This window comes from Triticum urartu, chromosome 2A (assembly GCF_056163025.1).
Source record: "Triticum urartu cultivar PI428250 chromosome 2A, HENAU_Tu73, whole genome shotgun sequence".
In the NCBI taxonomy this organism is placed as follows: domain Eukaryota; kingdom Viridiplantae; phylum Streptophyta; class Magnoliopsida; order Poales; family Poaceae; genus Triticum; species Triticum urartu.
Window position 1 is genome coordinate 639,215,845 of NC_141874.1, and position 17,161 is coordinate 639,233,005.

The 17,161-nt window shown below is 49.1% G+C and overlaps 1 protein-coding gene across 2 annotated transcripts; it reads left to right on the forward strand.

The window, feature by feature from the left end:
- The first annotated feature begins 12,772 nt into the window (after nucleotides 1-12,772).
- LOC125539339 (putative serine/threonine-protein kinase PIX13) lies at nucleotides 12,773-17,161 on the forward strand. Of its 2 annotated transcripts, XM_087544674.1 has the most exons (6): nucleotides 12,773-13,125; nucleotides 13,247-13,638; nucleotides 14,015-14,095; nucleotides 14,194-14,329; nucleotides 15,756-15,898; nucleotides 15,996-17,161. In XM_087544674.1, the coding sequence occupies exons 1-6, from the start codon at nucleotides 13,032-13,034 to the stop codon at nucleotides 16,602-16,604; spliced, it is 1,455 nt and encodes a 484-aa protein (XP_087400800.1). In that variant the 5' UTR covers nucleotides 12,773-13,031; the 3' UTR covers nucleotides 16,605-17,161. The 2 variants fall into 2 exon arrangements, with proteins under 2 accessions (XP_087400800.1, XP_048558733.2); XM_048702776.2 differs by lacking the exon at nucleotides 14,015-14,095 and having other exon boundaries at nucleotides 12,786-13,125.

The following is a 17,161-nucleotide window of genomic DNA, read 5'->3' on the forward strand; positions in this document are numbered from 1 at the left end:
ATATCCTTAGTCCTTTTCAAGTACTTCAGGATATTCTTGACCGCTGTCCAGTGTTCCATGCCGGGATTACTTTGGTACCTTCCTACCAAACTTACGGCAAGGTTTACATCAGGTCTGGTACACAGCATGGCATACATGATAGACCCTATGGCCGAGGCATAGGGGACGACACTCGTATTTTCTCTATCTTCTGCCGTGGTCGGGCATTGAGCTGTGCTCAATCTCACACCTTGCAATACAGGCAAGAACCCCTTCTTGGACTGATCCATATTGAACTTCTTCAATATCTTGTCAAGGTATGTACTTTGTGAAAGACCAATGAGGCGTCTCGATCTATCTCTATAGATCTTGATGCCTAATATATAAGCAGCTTCTCCAAGGTCCTTCATTGAAAAACACTTGTTCAAGTAGGCCTTTATGCTTTCCAAGAATTCTATATCATTTCCCATCAATAGTATGTCATCCACATACAATATGAGAAATGCTACGGAGCTCCCACTCACTTTCTTGTAAACGTAGGCTTCTCCATAAGTCTGCGTAAACCCAAACGCTTTGATCATCTCATCAAAACGAATGTTCCAACTCCGAGATGCTTGCACCAGCCCATAGATTGAGCGTTGGAGCTTGCACACCTTGTCAGCATTCTTAGGATCGACAAAACCTTCTGGCTGCATCATATACAATTCTTCCTTAAGGAAACCATTAAGGAATGCCGTTTTGACGTCCATTTGTCATATCTCATAATCATAGAATGCGGCAATTGCTAACATGATTCGGATGGACTTCAGCTTCGCTATGGGTGAGAAAGTCTCATCGTAGTCAACCCCTTGAACTTGTCGATAACCCTTAGCGACAAGCCGAGCTTTATAGATGGTCACATTACCATCCGCGTCTGTCTTCTTCTTAAAGATCCATTTATTTTCTATGGCTCGCTGATCAATGGGCAAGTCAGTCAAAGTCCATACTTTGTTTTCATACATGGATCCTATCTCGGATTTCATGGCTTCCAGCCATTTGTCGGAATCTGGGCCCGCCATCGCTTCTTCATAGTTCGAAGGTTCACCATTGTCCAACAACATGATTTCCAGGACAGGGTTGTCGTACCACTCTGGTGCGGAACGCGTCCTTGTGGACCTTCGAAGTTCAGTAGCAACTTGATCTGAAGTTTCATGATCATCATCATTATCTTCCTCCCTAGTCGGTGCAGACACCTCGGGAACAATTTCTTGAGCTGCGCCACTCTCCGGTTCAAGGGGCAATACTTCATCAAGTTCTACTTTCCTCCCACTTACTTCTTTCGAGAGAAACTATTTCTCTATAAAGGATCCATTCTTGGCAACAAAGGTCTTGCCTTCGGATCTAAGATAGAAGGTATACCCAATAGTTTCTTTAGGGTATCCTATGAAGACGCATTTTTCCGATTTGGGTTCGAGCTTTTCAGGTTGAAGTTTCTTGACATAAGCATCGCATCCCCAAACTTTCAGAAACGACAGCTTAGGTTTCTTGCCAAACCACAATTCATACGGTGTCGTCTCAACGGATTTCGGCAGAGCCCTATTTAAAGTGAATGCGGCAGTCTCTATAGCATAACCCCAAAATGATAGCGGTAGATCGGTAAGAGACATCATAGATCATACCAGATCCAATAGGGTGCGATTACGACGTTCGGACACACCATTACGCTGTGGTGTTCCAGGCGGCATGAGTTGTGAAACTATTCCACATTTCCTTAAGTGCGTGCCAAATTCGTGACTCAAATATTCTCCCCCACGATCTGATCGTAAGAACTTGATTTTCCTGTCATGTTGATTCTCAACCTCACTCTAAAATTCCTTGAACTTTTCAAAGGTCTCAGACTTGTGTTTCATTAAGTAGACATACCCATATCTACTTAAGTCATCAGTGAGGGTGAGGACATAACGATAGCCACCGCGAGCCTCAACGCTCATTGGACCGCACACATCAGTATGTATGATTTCCAATAAGTTGGTTGCTCGCTCCATTGTTCTGGAGAACGGAGTCTTGGTCATTTTACCCATGAGGCATGGTTCGCACGTGTCAAATGATTCATAATCAAGAGACTCCAAAGGTCCATCTGCATGGAGTTTCTTCATGCGTTTGACACCAATGTGACCAAGGCGGCAGTGCCACAAGTATGTGGGACTATCATTATCAACCTTACATCTTTTGGCATTCACACCATGAATGTGTGTAACATCACGTTCGAGATTAAATAAGAATAAACCATTGACCAGCTGGGCATGACCATAAAACATGTCTCTCATATAAATAGAACAACCATTATTCTCAGATTTAAATGAGTAGCCATCTCGCATTAAACAAGATCCAGATACAATGTTCATGCTCAAAGCTGGTACTAAATAACAATTATTGAGGTTTAAAACTAATCCTGTAGGTAAATGCAGAGGTAGCGTGCCGACGGCGATCACATCGACCTTGGAACCATTCCCGACGCGCATCGTCACCTCGTCCTTCGCCAGTCTCCGTTTATTCCGCAGTTCCTGTTTTGAGTTACAAATATGAGCAACTGCACCAGTATCAAATACCCAGGAGCTACTACGAGCGCTGGTAAGGTACACATCAATAACATGTATATCACATATACCTTTGGTATTGCCGGCCTTCTTTTCCGCTAAGTACTTGGGGCAATTCCGCTTCCGGTGACTGTTTCCCTTGCAATAAAAGAACTCAGTCTCAGGCTTGGGTCCATTCTTTGACTTCTTCCTGGCAGCTTGCTTACCGGGCATGGCAACTCCCTTGCCGTCCTTCTTGAAGTTCTTTTTACCCTTGCCTTTCTTGAACTTAGTGGTTTTATTCACCATCAACACTTGATGTTCCTTTTTGATTTCCACCTCCGCTGATTTCAGCATTGAATATACCTTGGGAATGGTCTTTTCCATCCCCTGCATATTGAAGTTCATCACAAAGCTCTTGTAGCTAGGTGGGAGCAACTGAAGGATTCTGTCAACGACCGCATCATCCGGGAGATTAACTCCTAGCTGAGACAAGCGGTTATGCAGCCCAGACATTTTGAGTATGTGCTCGCTGACAGAACTGTTCTCCTCCATCTTACAACTGTAGAACTTGTCGGAGACTTCATATCTCTCGACCCGGGCGTGAGCTTGGAAAACCATTTTCAGCTCTTGGAACATCTCATATGCTCCGTGTTGCTCAAAACACTTTTGGAGCCCCGGTTCTAAGCTATAAAGCATGCCGCATTGAACCAGGGAGTAATCATCACTACGTGTCTGCCAAGCGTTCATAATGTCTTGTTCTGCAGGGAAAACGGGTGCTTCACCTAGCGGTACATCAAGGACATATGCTTTCCTGGCAGTTATGAGGATAATCCTTAAGTTACGGACCCAGTCTGTGTAGTTGCTGCCATTGTCTTTCAGCTTGGTTTTCTCTAGGAACGCGTTGAAGTTGAGGGCAACATTAGCGTGGGCCATTTGATCTACAAGACATATTGCAAAGATTTTAGACTAAGTTCATGATAATTAAGTTCATCTAATCAAATTATTTAATGAACTCCCACTCAGACAGACATCCCTCTAGTCATCTAAGTGATACATGATCCGAGTCAACTAGGTCGTGTCCGATCATCACGTGAGACGGTCTAGTCATCATCGGTGAACATCTTCATGTTGATCGTATCTTCTATACGACTCATGTTCGACCTTTCGGTCTTCCGTGTTCTGAGGCCATGTCTGTACATGCTAGGCTCGTCAAGTCAACCTAAGTGTATTGCGTGTGTAAATCTGGCTTACACCCGTTGTATTCGAACGTTAGAATCTATCACACTCGATCATCACGTGGTGCTTCGAAACAACGAACCTTCGCAACGGTGCACAGTTAGGGGGAACACTTTCTTGAAATTATGTGAGGGATCATCTTATTTAAGCTACCGTCGTTCTAAGCAAATAAGATGTAAAACATGATAAACATCACATGCAATCAAATAGTGACATGATATGGCCAATATCATTTGCTCCTTTTGATCTCCATCTTCAGGGTGCCATGATCATCATCGTCACCGGCATGACACCATGATCTCCATCATCGTGTCTTCATGAAGTTATCTCATCATCTATTATTTCTACTACTATGGCTAACGGTTTAGCAATAAGGTAAAGTAATCACATGACGTTTATGTTGACACGCAGGTCATAGATAAATTAAGACAACTCCTATGGCTCCTGCCGGTTGTCATACTCATCGACATGCAAGTCGTGATTCCTATTACAAGAACATGATCAATCTCATACATCACATATATCATTCATCACATCCTTTTGGCCATATCACATCACATGGCACATGCTGCAAAAACAAGTTAGACGTCCTCTAATTGTTGTTGCAAGTTTTTACGTGGCTGCTATAGGTTTCTAGCAAGAACGTTTCTTACCTATGCCAAAACCACAACGTGATATGCCAATTTCTATTTACCCTTCATAAGGACCCTTTTCATCGAATCCGATCCGACTAAAGTGGGAGAGACAGACACCCTCTAGCCACCTTATGCAACTAGTGCATGTCAGTCGGTGGAACCAGTCTCACGTAAGCGTACGTGTAAGGTCGGTCCGGGCCGCTTCATCCCACGATGCCGCCGAATCAAGATAAGACTAGTAACGGCAAGTAAATTGACAAAATCAACGCCCACAACAACTTGTGTTCTACTCGTGCATAGAAACTACGCATAGACCTAGCTCATGATGCCACTGTTGGGGAATGTGGCAGAATTTCAAAATTTTCTACGCATCACCAAGATCAATCTATGGAGTCATCTAGCAACGAGGGAGAGGGGAGTGCATCTACATACCCTTGTAGATCGCGAACGGAAGCGTTCAAGAGAACGGGGTTGATGGAGTCGTACTCGTCGTGATCCAAATCACCGATGACCTAGCGCCAAACGGACGACACCTCCGCGTTCAACACACGTATGGTTGGGAAGAAGTATCCTCCTTCTTGATCCAGCAAGGGGAAGGAGAGGTTGATGGAGATCCAGCAGCACGACGGCGTGGTGGTGGAAGCAGCGGTGATCTCGGCAGGGCTTCGCCAAGCTCCAACAAGAGAGAGAGAGGTGTTACGTGGGGAGAGGGAGGTGCCAGAGACTTGGTGCGGCTGCCCTCCCTCCCCCCACTATATAAAGGGTCCCTAGGGGGGCGCCGGCACTAGGAGATCCAATCTCCAAGGGGGGAGCGGCGGCCAAGGGGGGCTTGCCCCCCAAGTCAAGTGGGGCGCCCCCCACCCCTAGGGTTTCCAACCCTAGGCGCAGGGGGAGGCCCATGGGGGGCGCACCAGCCCACTTGGGGCTGGTTCCCCTCCCACTTCAGCCCATGGGGCCCTCCGGGATAGGTGGCCCCGCCCGGTGGACCCTCGGGACCCTTCCGGTGGTCCCGGTACAATACCGATTACCCTCGAAACTTTCCCGATGGCCGAAACTGGACTTCTTATATATAAATTTTCACCTCTGGACCATTCCGGAACTCCTCGTGACGTCCGGGATCTCATCCAGGACTCCAAACAACTTTCAGGTTACCGCATACTAATATCTCTACAACCCTAGCGTCACTGAACCTTAAGTGTGTAGACCCTACGGGTTCGGGAGACATGCAGACATGACCGAGACGACTCTCCGGTCAATAACCAACAGCGGGATCTGGATACCCATGTTGGCTCCCACATGTTCCACGATGATCTCATCGGATGAACCACGATGTCGAGGATTCAATCAATCCCGTATTCAATTCCCTTTGTCAATCGGTACGTTACTTGCCCGAGATTCGATCGTCGGTATCCCAATACCTCGTTCAATCTCGTTATCGGCAAGTCGCTTTAATCGTACCATAATGCATGATCCCATGACCAAACACTTGGTCACATTGAGCTCATTATGATGATGCATTACCGAGTGGGCCCAGAGATACCTCTCCGTCATACGGAGTGACAAATTCCAGTCTCGATCCGTGTCAACCCAACAGATACTTTTGGGGATACCTGTAGTATACCTTTATAGTCACCCAGTTACGTTGTGACGTTTGGTACACCCAAAGCACTCCTACGGCATCCGGGAGTTACACGATCTCATGGTCTAAGGAAATGATACTTGACATTGGAAAAGCTCTAGCAAACGAACCACACGATCTTGTGCTATGCTTAGGATTGGGTCTTGTCCATCAAATCATTCTCCTAATGATGTGATCCCGTTATCAATGACATCCAATGTCCATAGTCAGGAAACCGTGACTATCTATTGATCAACGAGCTAGTTAAGTAGAGGCTTACTAGGGACCTGTTATGTTCTATGTATTCACACATGTATTATGATTTCCGGATAACACAATTATAGCATGAACAATAGACAATTATCATGAACAAGGAAATATAATAATAATCATTTTATTATTGCCTCTAGGGCATATTTCCAACAGTCCTCCCCTCCGCGGGTATCCGGCTTGGAGGGATCGGGAATCCGGACATAGCTAGTCCTTAAGATACATGAAGGGTCACCGCATTGTTCCTCCACCAATGCAACGTGATGGGTGACCTGGGGAGAGTTGATCTCTCTCAGATCGGGTTTAGGCCCAATCTGATCGTAGTCTGTAGTGACTCCCAGGGCGGCGATGCGATCCAAGAGCTCGTTTAGGGAAGAGAGCTCCATTGGATCTAACTGCTCGACGAGTTCCGAGTTGACGTGAAGATTGCTTTTGATGACCCGAGAAGTCATCGTCGGCGCAGCGGCCGAACAGGCGGTCATAAGAAAACCACCTAGCCGGAGAGTTTGGCCGACAGCCAAAGCTCCCTTAGCAACAGTGTCGTCTCTAAAGACGGGATGAGGCATCCTTCCTGATGGCGACGGCACAGTGGAACTCTCAATGAAAGCACCAATTTCGGTGTCAAAACCGGCGGATCTCGGGTAGGGGGTCCCGAACTGTGCGTCTAGGCCGGATGGTAACAGGAGGCAGGGGACACAATGTTTTACCCAGGTTCGGGCCCTCTTGATGGAGGTAAAACCCTACGTCATGCTTGATTAATATTGATGATATGGGTAGTACAGGAGTAGATCTACCACGAGATCAGAGAGGCTAAACCCTAGAAGCTAGCCTATGGTATGATTGTTGTTCGTCCTATGGACTAAAACCCTCCGGTTTATATAGACACCGGAGAGGGCTAGGGTTACACAGAGTCGGTTACAATGGGAGGAGATCTACATATCCGTATTGCCAAGCTTGCCTTCCACGCCAAGGAAAATCCTATCCGGACATGGGACGAAGTCTTCAATCTTGTATCTTCATAGTCCAAGAGTCCGGCCAAAGGTTATAGTCCGGCTATCCGGACACCCCCTAATCCAGGACTCCCTCAGTAGCATCTTCAACTCTTCCGCGGTAGCTTCACGATTCAGTTCTCTCCCATCAAAGAATTCACCTTGCAAGCCAACACACACAATAGCCCAAACGGCGGGGTTATGTCCAAGAATATGCATTTTCGTCTTATGCTTCCAACTAGAAAAATTAGTGCCATCAAAGTAAGGACCTCTACGGTGGTAATTTCCCTCGCTAGACGCCATACTCTCCTAGGTTATGAAACCAAGGCTATGACCACCAAAAACTATGAAAATCAAAGCAAATGGAGACCAAAGCTCTGATACCACTTGTAGGATCGAAAGTATGTCTAGAGGGGGGTGATTAGACTACTTGACCAATTAAAAATCTATCCTTTTCCCAATTTTAGTCTTTGGCGGATTTTAGCTATCTTAGCACAAGTCAAGCAATCTCAACACAATTCAAGCAAGCATGCAAAGAGTCTATGAGCAGCGGAAAGTAAAGCATGCAACTTGCAATAATGTAAAGGGAAGGGTTTGGAGAACTCAAACGCAATTGGAGACACGGATGTTTTTGTCGTGGTTCCGATAGGTGGTGCTATCGTACATCCACGTTGATGGAGACTTCAACCCACGAAGGGTAACGGTTGCGCGAGTCCATGGAGGGCTCCACCCACGAAGGGTCCACGAAGAAGCAACCTTGTCTATCCCATCATGGCCATCGCCCATGAAGGACTTGCCTCACTAGCGGTAGATCTTCATGAAGTAGGCGATCTCCTTGCCCTTACAAACTCCTTGGTTCAACTCCACAATCTTGTTGGAGGCTCCCAAGTGACACCTAGCCAATCTAGGAGACACCATTCTCCAAGAAGTAACAAATGGTGTGTTGATGATGAACTCCTTGCTCTTGTGCTTCAAATGATAGTCTCCCCAACACTCAACTCTCTCTCTCACAGGATATGGATTTGGTGGAAAGAAGATTTGAGTGGAAAGCAACTTGGGGAAGGCTAGAGATCAAGATTCATATGGTGGGAATGGAATATCTTGGCCTCAACACATGAGTAGGTGGTTCTCTCTCAGAAAATGTGTATTGGAAGTGTAGGTATGTTCTGATGGCTCTCTCCACGAATGAAGAGTGGGTGGAGGGGTATATATAGCCTCCACACAAAAACTAACTGTTACACAGAATCTACCAATCTCGGTGAGACCGAATTGAGAAACTCGGTCGGACCGATTTAGCAAACCTAGTGACCGTTAGGATTTTCGGTGGGACTGAGATGCAACTCGATAGGTCTGATATGGTTAGGGTTAGGGCATAACGTAATCTCGGTGTGACTGATTACACAAACTCGGTGGGACCGATTTTGGTAATAAGCTAACCAGAGAGTTGGTCAGGTAAACTCGGTGGGACCGATTTGCTCATTTCAGTGGGACCGAAATGTTACAAAAGGGAAACAGAGAGTTTACATTGCAATCTTGGTGGGACCGATCGCTCATCTCGGTAGGACCGAAACGTTACGAAGGGAAACAGAGAGATTACAACCCCATCTCGGTGTGACCGAGATCCCTATCAGCGAGACTGATTTGCCTAGGGTTTGTGGCAGTGGCTATGACATCTGAACTCGGTGGCGCCAGATAGAAAGAATCGGTGGGGCCGAGTTTGACTTTTGGTTTAGGTCATATGTGGATGTGGAAGGTAGTTGAGGGGTTTTTGGAGCATATCACTAAGCACTATGAAGCAAGAACCTCATTAAGCAACACCTCATCCCTCCTTAATAGTATTGGCTTTTCCTATAGACTCAATGTGATCTTGGATCACTAAAATATAAAATGTAGAGTCTTGAGCTTTGAGCTTGAGCCAATCTTTTTGTCCTTAGTATTTTGAGGGGTCCACTTTCCTCATCCATGTCATGCCATTCATTGAGCTTTTCCTGAAATATTAATCTTGGAATAGTATTAGCTCAATGAGCTATATGTTGTTAGGAATTACCAAAACCACCTAGGGATAGTTGCACTTTCACCTTCTTCCTAGATGGGAGAAGGGTTTCCCCTCTGGTCCATGGCCTTCATGGAGGCGGAGGGGCGAGAGCCCCTCCGAGATTGGATCTATTTCTCTATCTCGCTCTGTTTCTGCGTTCTCAGATTCTGCCCTTTCACCGTTTCTTAAATTCCCGGTGATCCGTAACTCCGATTGGGCTGAAATTTTAACACAATTTCTATCCGGATATTAGTTTTCTTGTGGCGAAAGAAGGGCATCAACCGCCTTACGGGGTGGCCACGAGGGCCCAGGGCGCGCCCCCCTGCCTTGTGGCCCCCTCGGTCATCGTCTCGCGTTGATTTTTCTTTCCAAAAATCACATATATTTCAAAAAAATCTCTGTCAGTTTTTATCCCGTTTGGATTCCGTTTGATATGGATTTACTGCGAAACAAAAAACATGCAACAAACAGGAACTGGCACTGGGCACTGGATCAATATGTTAGTCCCAAAAATAGTATAAAAAGTTGCCAAAAGTATATGAAAGTTGTAGAATATTGGTATGAAACAATAAAAAATTATAGATACGACGGAGACGTATCAACACCTCATCCCCTTTTAATAGTATTGACTTTCCTATGGACTCAATGTGATCTTGGATCACTAAAATAAAAATGAAGAGTCTTGAGCTTTTGTCAATATTTGTTCTTAGCATTTTGAGGGGTCCACATCTCTAGTCCATGCCATAGTAATCATTGAACTTTCTAAAATAATCATCTTGAAAGGATATTAGTTAAATGAGCTATATATTGATATGAATTACCAAAACCACCCAAGGATTAGTTGCACTTTCAGATGGGTGCAGGCGCAAGCGTGGAAGGCGCCACCACGCCCACCTCGGGGGAGCGTTCCCCGGAGAGTCGAGCGGCTTGCGGGTAGACGTGGAAGCCGTGCATCGGTTGCATCGTCGATGCGCGGGGCGACTCGGGCAGCACCATCCGAGGAAATGCAGATGAGCCGGCGCTGGCCGCGGTCACAGCGGTGTTGACGACGCCGTGCTGGCCAGGGTTTAACCCTAAGTACATCAGCGCCTCCCTCGTTGCCGCCGCCACGCGGGCGTTGGTAGCCTCCTACTGGGCAGCGTCGGCGAAGTCGTCTGTCGTGTGCCTCCGACCCTTTTTCTTCGCCGACTCCCTTGCCCGCTCCTCGGGCGTCCGCTTCTTCTTCGGCCTGGGCGCGGCGGTGGTCTTGTGGGGGGCGCGAGGTTTGCCTTTGCCGGAGGGCCGATCGTGATGCCGGACGACGCGAGGGAGGCGAGGCTGGCGGTGGCATCGAGGTCGTCGTCCATGACGAGTGGCGCGAGCGCGCACGGGCGGGAGGAAAGTGGAGGGACATGGAGGCTGCCACCGACTGGCGGGCCAGGGGTACTAGTTGACGCGCGTCGCACGCGTCTGCCTCGCGTCCGCGCCGACGCAAATGAGACTTAAAAATGGGCTGAGTCGACAGGCAGACGAAAAGCGGACGCGCGTTCATTTAGGTCGGTGCGTTAGATTGACTTTTCTGTCCGCCGCAATTCAAACGGATACGCGCGGACGGAATTGGTCGCCGCGTTGGAGTTGCTCTCATGACATTTGTTTTCTCACACGCACAACCGAAGATCAGATATACGATGTGGTGGTGCTGAATCCGTGAGACGATGCGACAGCGTTTGTGCGGCAAGCTCCAGACAGGTGCGCCCAAAAGCCAAAGTTACTCGCACTTTTGCGCTTTTTCACAGCCAAACGTCATCCGATTAACCTTTTTCGGATGTTGAAATGTCCCATTCAGACCCATCATGGATACCACTGCGCTCTGCTCGCTGCTCGCTGCTCGCTGCTCGGGGTGATTAATACGTCCACCCAAGATTAGTTCACTGACAGTATTATTATTCACCGAAGCAAAGTACTCAAAAGGTGGCGTGCCAAGAAGAAAATACCAAAACATAAAAAAGACTCAGCTGCCGTCCGAATTTAAAAACACTCCTAACTTGCAACGAGATGCGACAATCTTCACTGGTCACTGCTTATTACTCGTCGTGCAGCAAGCACAAGTGTCAGCACGAAACCGTGTGGCATTTGGTCCGATGCAAACCGAAGCGCGTAGAGCGCCGCGTGCCGGGTGTAAAGGCACGCCGGACACTGTCAGTCAGCATACGATCCCGTCCCACACACAATGTAAATAAAATTATCAGACATGACCTATGCCTCGCGACTTGGAGGCGCAGCCGTCTTGAAATGATGTGAACGAGACACGTAACAAGTCAACCAGCGCGGTCAATGCTTTATACTAGCAATAATAACTTATTACAATCTGGGCACGGATCGGCCAGAGAGAAGAAGACGGCACAATCCCATCCGACACGATCCTGATCAAGCCTTTTACCAAACTGCGTACTCTGCTTTGTCAAACATACTCGTATAAAACGGTGCCTTTTTTATCTTCGCTTTGTCAAAGGCTTGCGCTTTTTGCACTTTAATCAGCTACAGAAGACTCGCATGAGTTCCGATGAACTTGAAATGTCCAACCCTGGGTCCCTCAGTTAACCGAAAGAAAAATTAACAGGTCTGACCTCGGCGGTATTTCTGATCGTCGTTAATTAGTGGGGGTAGGCTCCCACGATCCACATCCGACGATAGTCGTCGATCCGGTCCAAGATTATAACCAGTAGTTCGCGATCTCCTTGATGGTTCTTCTTCAAACGGATCTTGTTCAGGTTAGGCCCGGCGACCGGCGGCCAAGCACGGGCAAACCTGAAAAGTGAAAACACACGTGCAGGTCGCATTCGCGTCCGCGACAGAGGATCGCGTCGTGCCGGCTTCCATGTGGCAATGTTCCCACGTATACGTATACCTAATCCAGCAACATGGAGTACGCTGGCCGCTTGGAGTTCCCAGCCCAGCCTTTGCCTCTGCCTTGTGTAGTCGTGTAGATGTCGCCTAACAGTAGGGAGCAAAGCGCAGCACGGTACAACCTGTTTCCGGACTGACCGGACACGTCCACTTCGCGGCGGCGAATTCTCAGCCCGTCTTCACTCCGGGCCGATCTCTGTCAGGGCAGCATGTCCGGTGAAAACCCGGCCTGGCCGCCATTGCTCGCACGTCCGGCAGACAGTGACCGGACCTGCCGTTTGTCAGCTTCTCCCCGAGATCACTTTCCTCCTCCCTCGCAACTTGCCCGGAAGCCGGAGGCACGTCGAGCAGACACCGGTCGACCGGCCGGTCCTTGATGGCTAACGGGGAGCATCCGGCTTGACCTGCCCAACGTAAACGCATAGGCCATTTCAGCCGCGCGCTTTATCTGGCCACAGAATCGAACCAAAACACATATACAGTACACAGCTGACACGGGGCACGCGTATGCCCGCACCTGCACTGCACCTTGTAACACTGCCATCTTGGGCACAAACAAAGATCCCCAGGGCGACAGCGCCACCAGCCTCCCAGCGGGAAGGTCGGGTCTTCCATAACGCGTAAGCCTCGGCTTCCGCTCGCACGAGCAGAGCAGACGCGCGCGCGGCTCTCCTTTTATATAGGAGTATGTAGTATCTGAAGCGAAGCAGCGTCTCCCGCCGTAGCCAGCCTAGCAGACTCTCTCGAGCTGGAGGAGTACGATTACGATCCTACTGAGCGGAGAGTAAGCCGTCGATCCGTCAAGCTTTCTGCGGTTGAGCTTCCATGGGGAACTGCTTCGGCTCCGAGGAAGCCGAGGTGGAGGCCGTCAAGCAGGGCGGCGTGCAGGGCCACGAGCACGGACATGGACGCCCTCAAGGTAACGCCACTTCTCCCCAGTGCCATTTTGCAGCCGTCTTGGTCCTGAAATCTTACTCAGATTCGCTTCGCTCACTCAATTCCGCGTGGCTCACTCGCTAATTTCCTGTTCGCATGATCAGCGATTGCAAGCCGCGGTGCTCCTCCCATGGCGGCGCCCAAGGCCCACGTCGCCGCGGGCGGCAGGAGGTCCCCGGGCTCGTCGTCCATGAGCAGCGTCACCACCCGGAGCACCAGCGCCAGCACGTCGGCGGGCGGCGGCGCGCAGGAGGGGGCGGAGCCGGAGGGCAGGATCCTGGAGGCGCCCAACCTGCGCATCTTCACGTTCGCGGAGCTCCGGGCGGCGACGAGGAACTTCAAGCCGGACACGCTGCTGGGCGAAGGCGGGTTCGGGCAGGTGTACAAGGGGTGGGTCGACGAGAAGACCATGAACCCGGCGCGCAGCGGCACCGGCATGGTCATCGCCGTCAAGAAGCTCAACCAGGAGAGCCTGCAGGGCCTCGAAGAATGGCAGGTACGCACGCACGCGCCACTCCACCTACCACCAGCTCAACCACACCCATCGCCATTGAAGCCGGCCGGGTCGTTAGCTCGTAGTAGAGAAGTGAAAGAAAGGCGCGCACGCGATCCGGCGGTCCATTTTCTTGACAATCCGGCCCAGAAATGGCGAGAGGATATGCCGCTAAAACTAGCTCGAGCTTACAAAATTGGTTACCGGCACCAATAATTGCCGGCGTGGCTAAGCCTGAGCCAGTTCCACACGGCGCGTTCACATGGCCGGCCAGACGGTCAGACCATCTCTTTCAGATGTTCATACATTTGTATACACTGTACGCAGTTGTTAATTCGCTGGAGTACTGACCACACCACACGTGACACATAAATTTTAGTTGCAGCACAGGTTGGTGCCGTTCTGGTCCCATTTCTCGCGCAGATCATGGTCTGCTGCTAGGCCGAGCAATTTTGCCGCGGTATAGCTGTTTGAGCATGGTGCCGCTATTTGGCATAACCCGCTAGCTATTTAAAACTACGGATCTAACCCGTGGCGCGGGGTGGTAATTTCTTGCAGTGCGAGGTGAACTTTCTGGGGAGGATATCGCACCCGAACCTGGTGAGGCTGCTGGGGTACTGCCTGGAGGACAGGGAGCTGCTGCTCGTCTACGAGTTCATGGCCAAGGGCAGCCTGGAGAACCACCTCTTCAGAAGTGAGTCCTCCTCCTCTCCTATCGCTGCAGTTATTTTTCCTGTCCGTTTCTCTGCAACTTCACCCGTCTGGTCTGATGTCGACTGGGTTGACCTCTTCTGACAACGATCTTGGGTTGTCTACGCTAACTAAGTGTGATGGGATGGGATGGTCTACTCGCAAAAGCCAAATAAACTAGGGTGAAGGTGATGTGATTGTCATCATCAAACTGCTAGTATGGGATTACTTCCTCAGTTGTGCCAACCGATAGTATAACGACATGACAAGAACTGGGACCTGGGCATGCATGACCCGGTCCCGGTACCCGGACGGTGATTAGGACCCCTGGGCCAGAGACAAAAAAGGCCGTCCGGTTTGTATCGTACGCCCGGAGCCCACTTGTGTCTAAAAAACAAATAAGATTGTTGAGATCATTTTTTTTGTTTTCTTTAAGAAACATGAAAGAGTTTTCCCCCTAAATAAATTGAAGTACTAGTAACATAATTTGAACAATCAATTTAATCTTGTTGGGAACTTTAAAACAGGATTAAAGTTGGACATACTTGGGTACCATCAAAGATATGTTCATGTTTACTTGTGATATTGTCTGTACAAACTATAAAATTTTCATGACTATATTTTAATGTCCATTTTTCCTTGAATTAGTGTAATATTTCCTATGAGTTACAAGCATGCTAGTGAAAATTGGGAAACTAAAGAACACAAGTATAATTTCCAATAATTCTCAAAAGGATATTTTGTCTCCATCCGAAAAAAAAATTGGCCAGGCCTAGAAAGGGTGGGCAGCAACTTGCTGGATTTCAAAGCCCAACAATTCTTGTGGACAATACAGGCCCATATATACTTTTTTTCCTCTTATAAATGTGCCTTTTAACGGCCTACCGATTACTTTGAGTACCCCTAAAAACACCTATTACTTTGAGGACTTGAAGCTCCAAAAAATGCACGCCTTAAATTCATAAAGAAAAAAAAATCCACGCCTTAAAATGGGTGTAAATGCGGATAGGGAGTTTATAAGCTCAAATTCACCCTTGTGTGCAATAAAGTCAGAAAATAGTTTAAAAAATTGGCAACAAACATTGTTGAACGTTCTACATACCTGCAAATTTCCATGAAGAAAAAACATTCATAGTGCTCTCAGCAAAAAAAAGAAACTAAAAAGGCTATTTAAAAAAATATTTTGTAGAGCTCATTTTTGTTGTGTTTTTCCTAGACCACCACAGATGTGATTTCATCACAAAAAATTGCGCACAGGAAGAGAACTAAGTAATGCTTGTTGTAACAAAAAAACTATTTTACGAGTTTACTGCTCGTAGTGGTAGCATATGACCTCGAGACTAGAAGGACATTGTTACTATAAATGTGCTTTATTAGTTGAAGCAAACTAAGTCAAGATGATGAAATTAACATGCATTTCGCGGTTGCAGAAGGCGGATCTGTCCAGCCCATCCCATGGGGCCTGCGGCTCCGGATCGCCATCGACGCCGCCCGCGGCCTCGCCTTCCTCCACTCGTCGGAGAAGCACGTCATCTACCGAGACTTCAAGGCCTCAAACATCCTCCTCGACACGGTATGCGCAACGCCTCTTCCATTGCAACAAACCAAAAAACGGCGAAGTTCCACACGCGAAACCTAATTTGTATCCCGCTCTCCTCATCATCATGCAGAACTACAACGCCAAGCTCTCCGACTTCGGCCTGGCGAGGAACGGCCCCACCGGCGGCGACAGCCACATCACCACCCGCGTGATGGGCACCTACGGCTACGCGGCGCCGGAGTACGTGGCGACGGGCCACCTGTACGTGAAGAGCGACGTGTACGGGTTCGGCGTGGTGCTGCTGGAGATGCTGACGGGCCTGCGGGCGCTCGACACGGCCCGGCCCGCGCAGCAGCTGAACCTGGTGGACTGGGCCAAGCCGTACCTGGCGGACCGGCGGAAGCTGCCCCGCCTCGTGGACCCGCGGCTGGAGGGGCAGTACCCGTCCAAGGCCGCGCTGCGGGCCGCGCAGCTCACGCTGAGCTGCCTCGCGGGCGAGCCCAGGAACCGGCCCTCCATGGCCGAGGTCGTCGCCGCCCTGGAGGAGATCGAGCGGATGCGGCCGCGGCACCGGCGCGCGTCGCCGGAGGAGGACAGGGAGAGCGGCAGCGGCGCGTCGTCTCGGAGCGCGGCAGGGCGGAGCGAGCGCCACGGGCACAGGCACAAGCAGCAGTCGCCGCGGCAGAGGTCCGGGACGGACGGCGCCCGGAGCGGCCACCCGTCTCCTCGGGTGAGATGACGATGGCCCAGAGCGAGCTGACTGACTGAGATCTCTCTCGTTGATCGTGATTCGCTGCCGGCTTTTCGGCCCAGCTTTCCCTGTCTTGGGCTTCTCCTGGGCACGTTCCATACTTTCGGCCCACCGGTGCAAAGTGAGGCAGGTCTGCAATTCAAGATGGAGAAAATGTTGGAGAGAGCCCAGTTCTGATCCAGAATCCAGCATCGACATGTCTATCTCATTTCATCAAGTTAACACACGCACATGCGTATACTAATTGCTCTTGGAGGGCGCCAGTGTTGGAATGATGCTCCCTTCTCCTTGACCCAGTATCTGCAAAACTAATTGATGCACCCTCATTGTACGAAAGCAAACCTTTTCCTTTCTTTCTTTCTTTTTCCGGGTTATCTTAGATTTTGATGTATATAACTAGTTTATATGTGACAAAAGTTACTTGTTGTAGATTAGATGATGTGGAGGTCCTGAACGGAAACATGGATGTATTAGCTCCCTGCTGATTGAATTTAATTTGAATGCACGGTTGCGCCTGTTCGGTGAGCAGGCTTTGGGAATGTTTA

Coding starts and splice junctions, on each gene's coding strand:
- LOC125539339 (XM_087544674.1), top strand. CDS start 13,032: ATGGGGAACTGCTTCGGCTCCGAGGAAGCCGAGGTGGAGGCCGTCAAG. Junction 14,096..14,193: donor GGCCGAGCAATTTTGCCGCG/GTATAGCTGTTT, acceptor AATTTCTTGCAG/TGCGAGGTGAACTTTCTGGG. Junction 15,899..15,995: donor CAAACATCCTCCTCGACACG/GTATGCGCAACG, acceptor ATCATCATGCAG/AACTACAACGCCAAGCTCTC.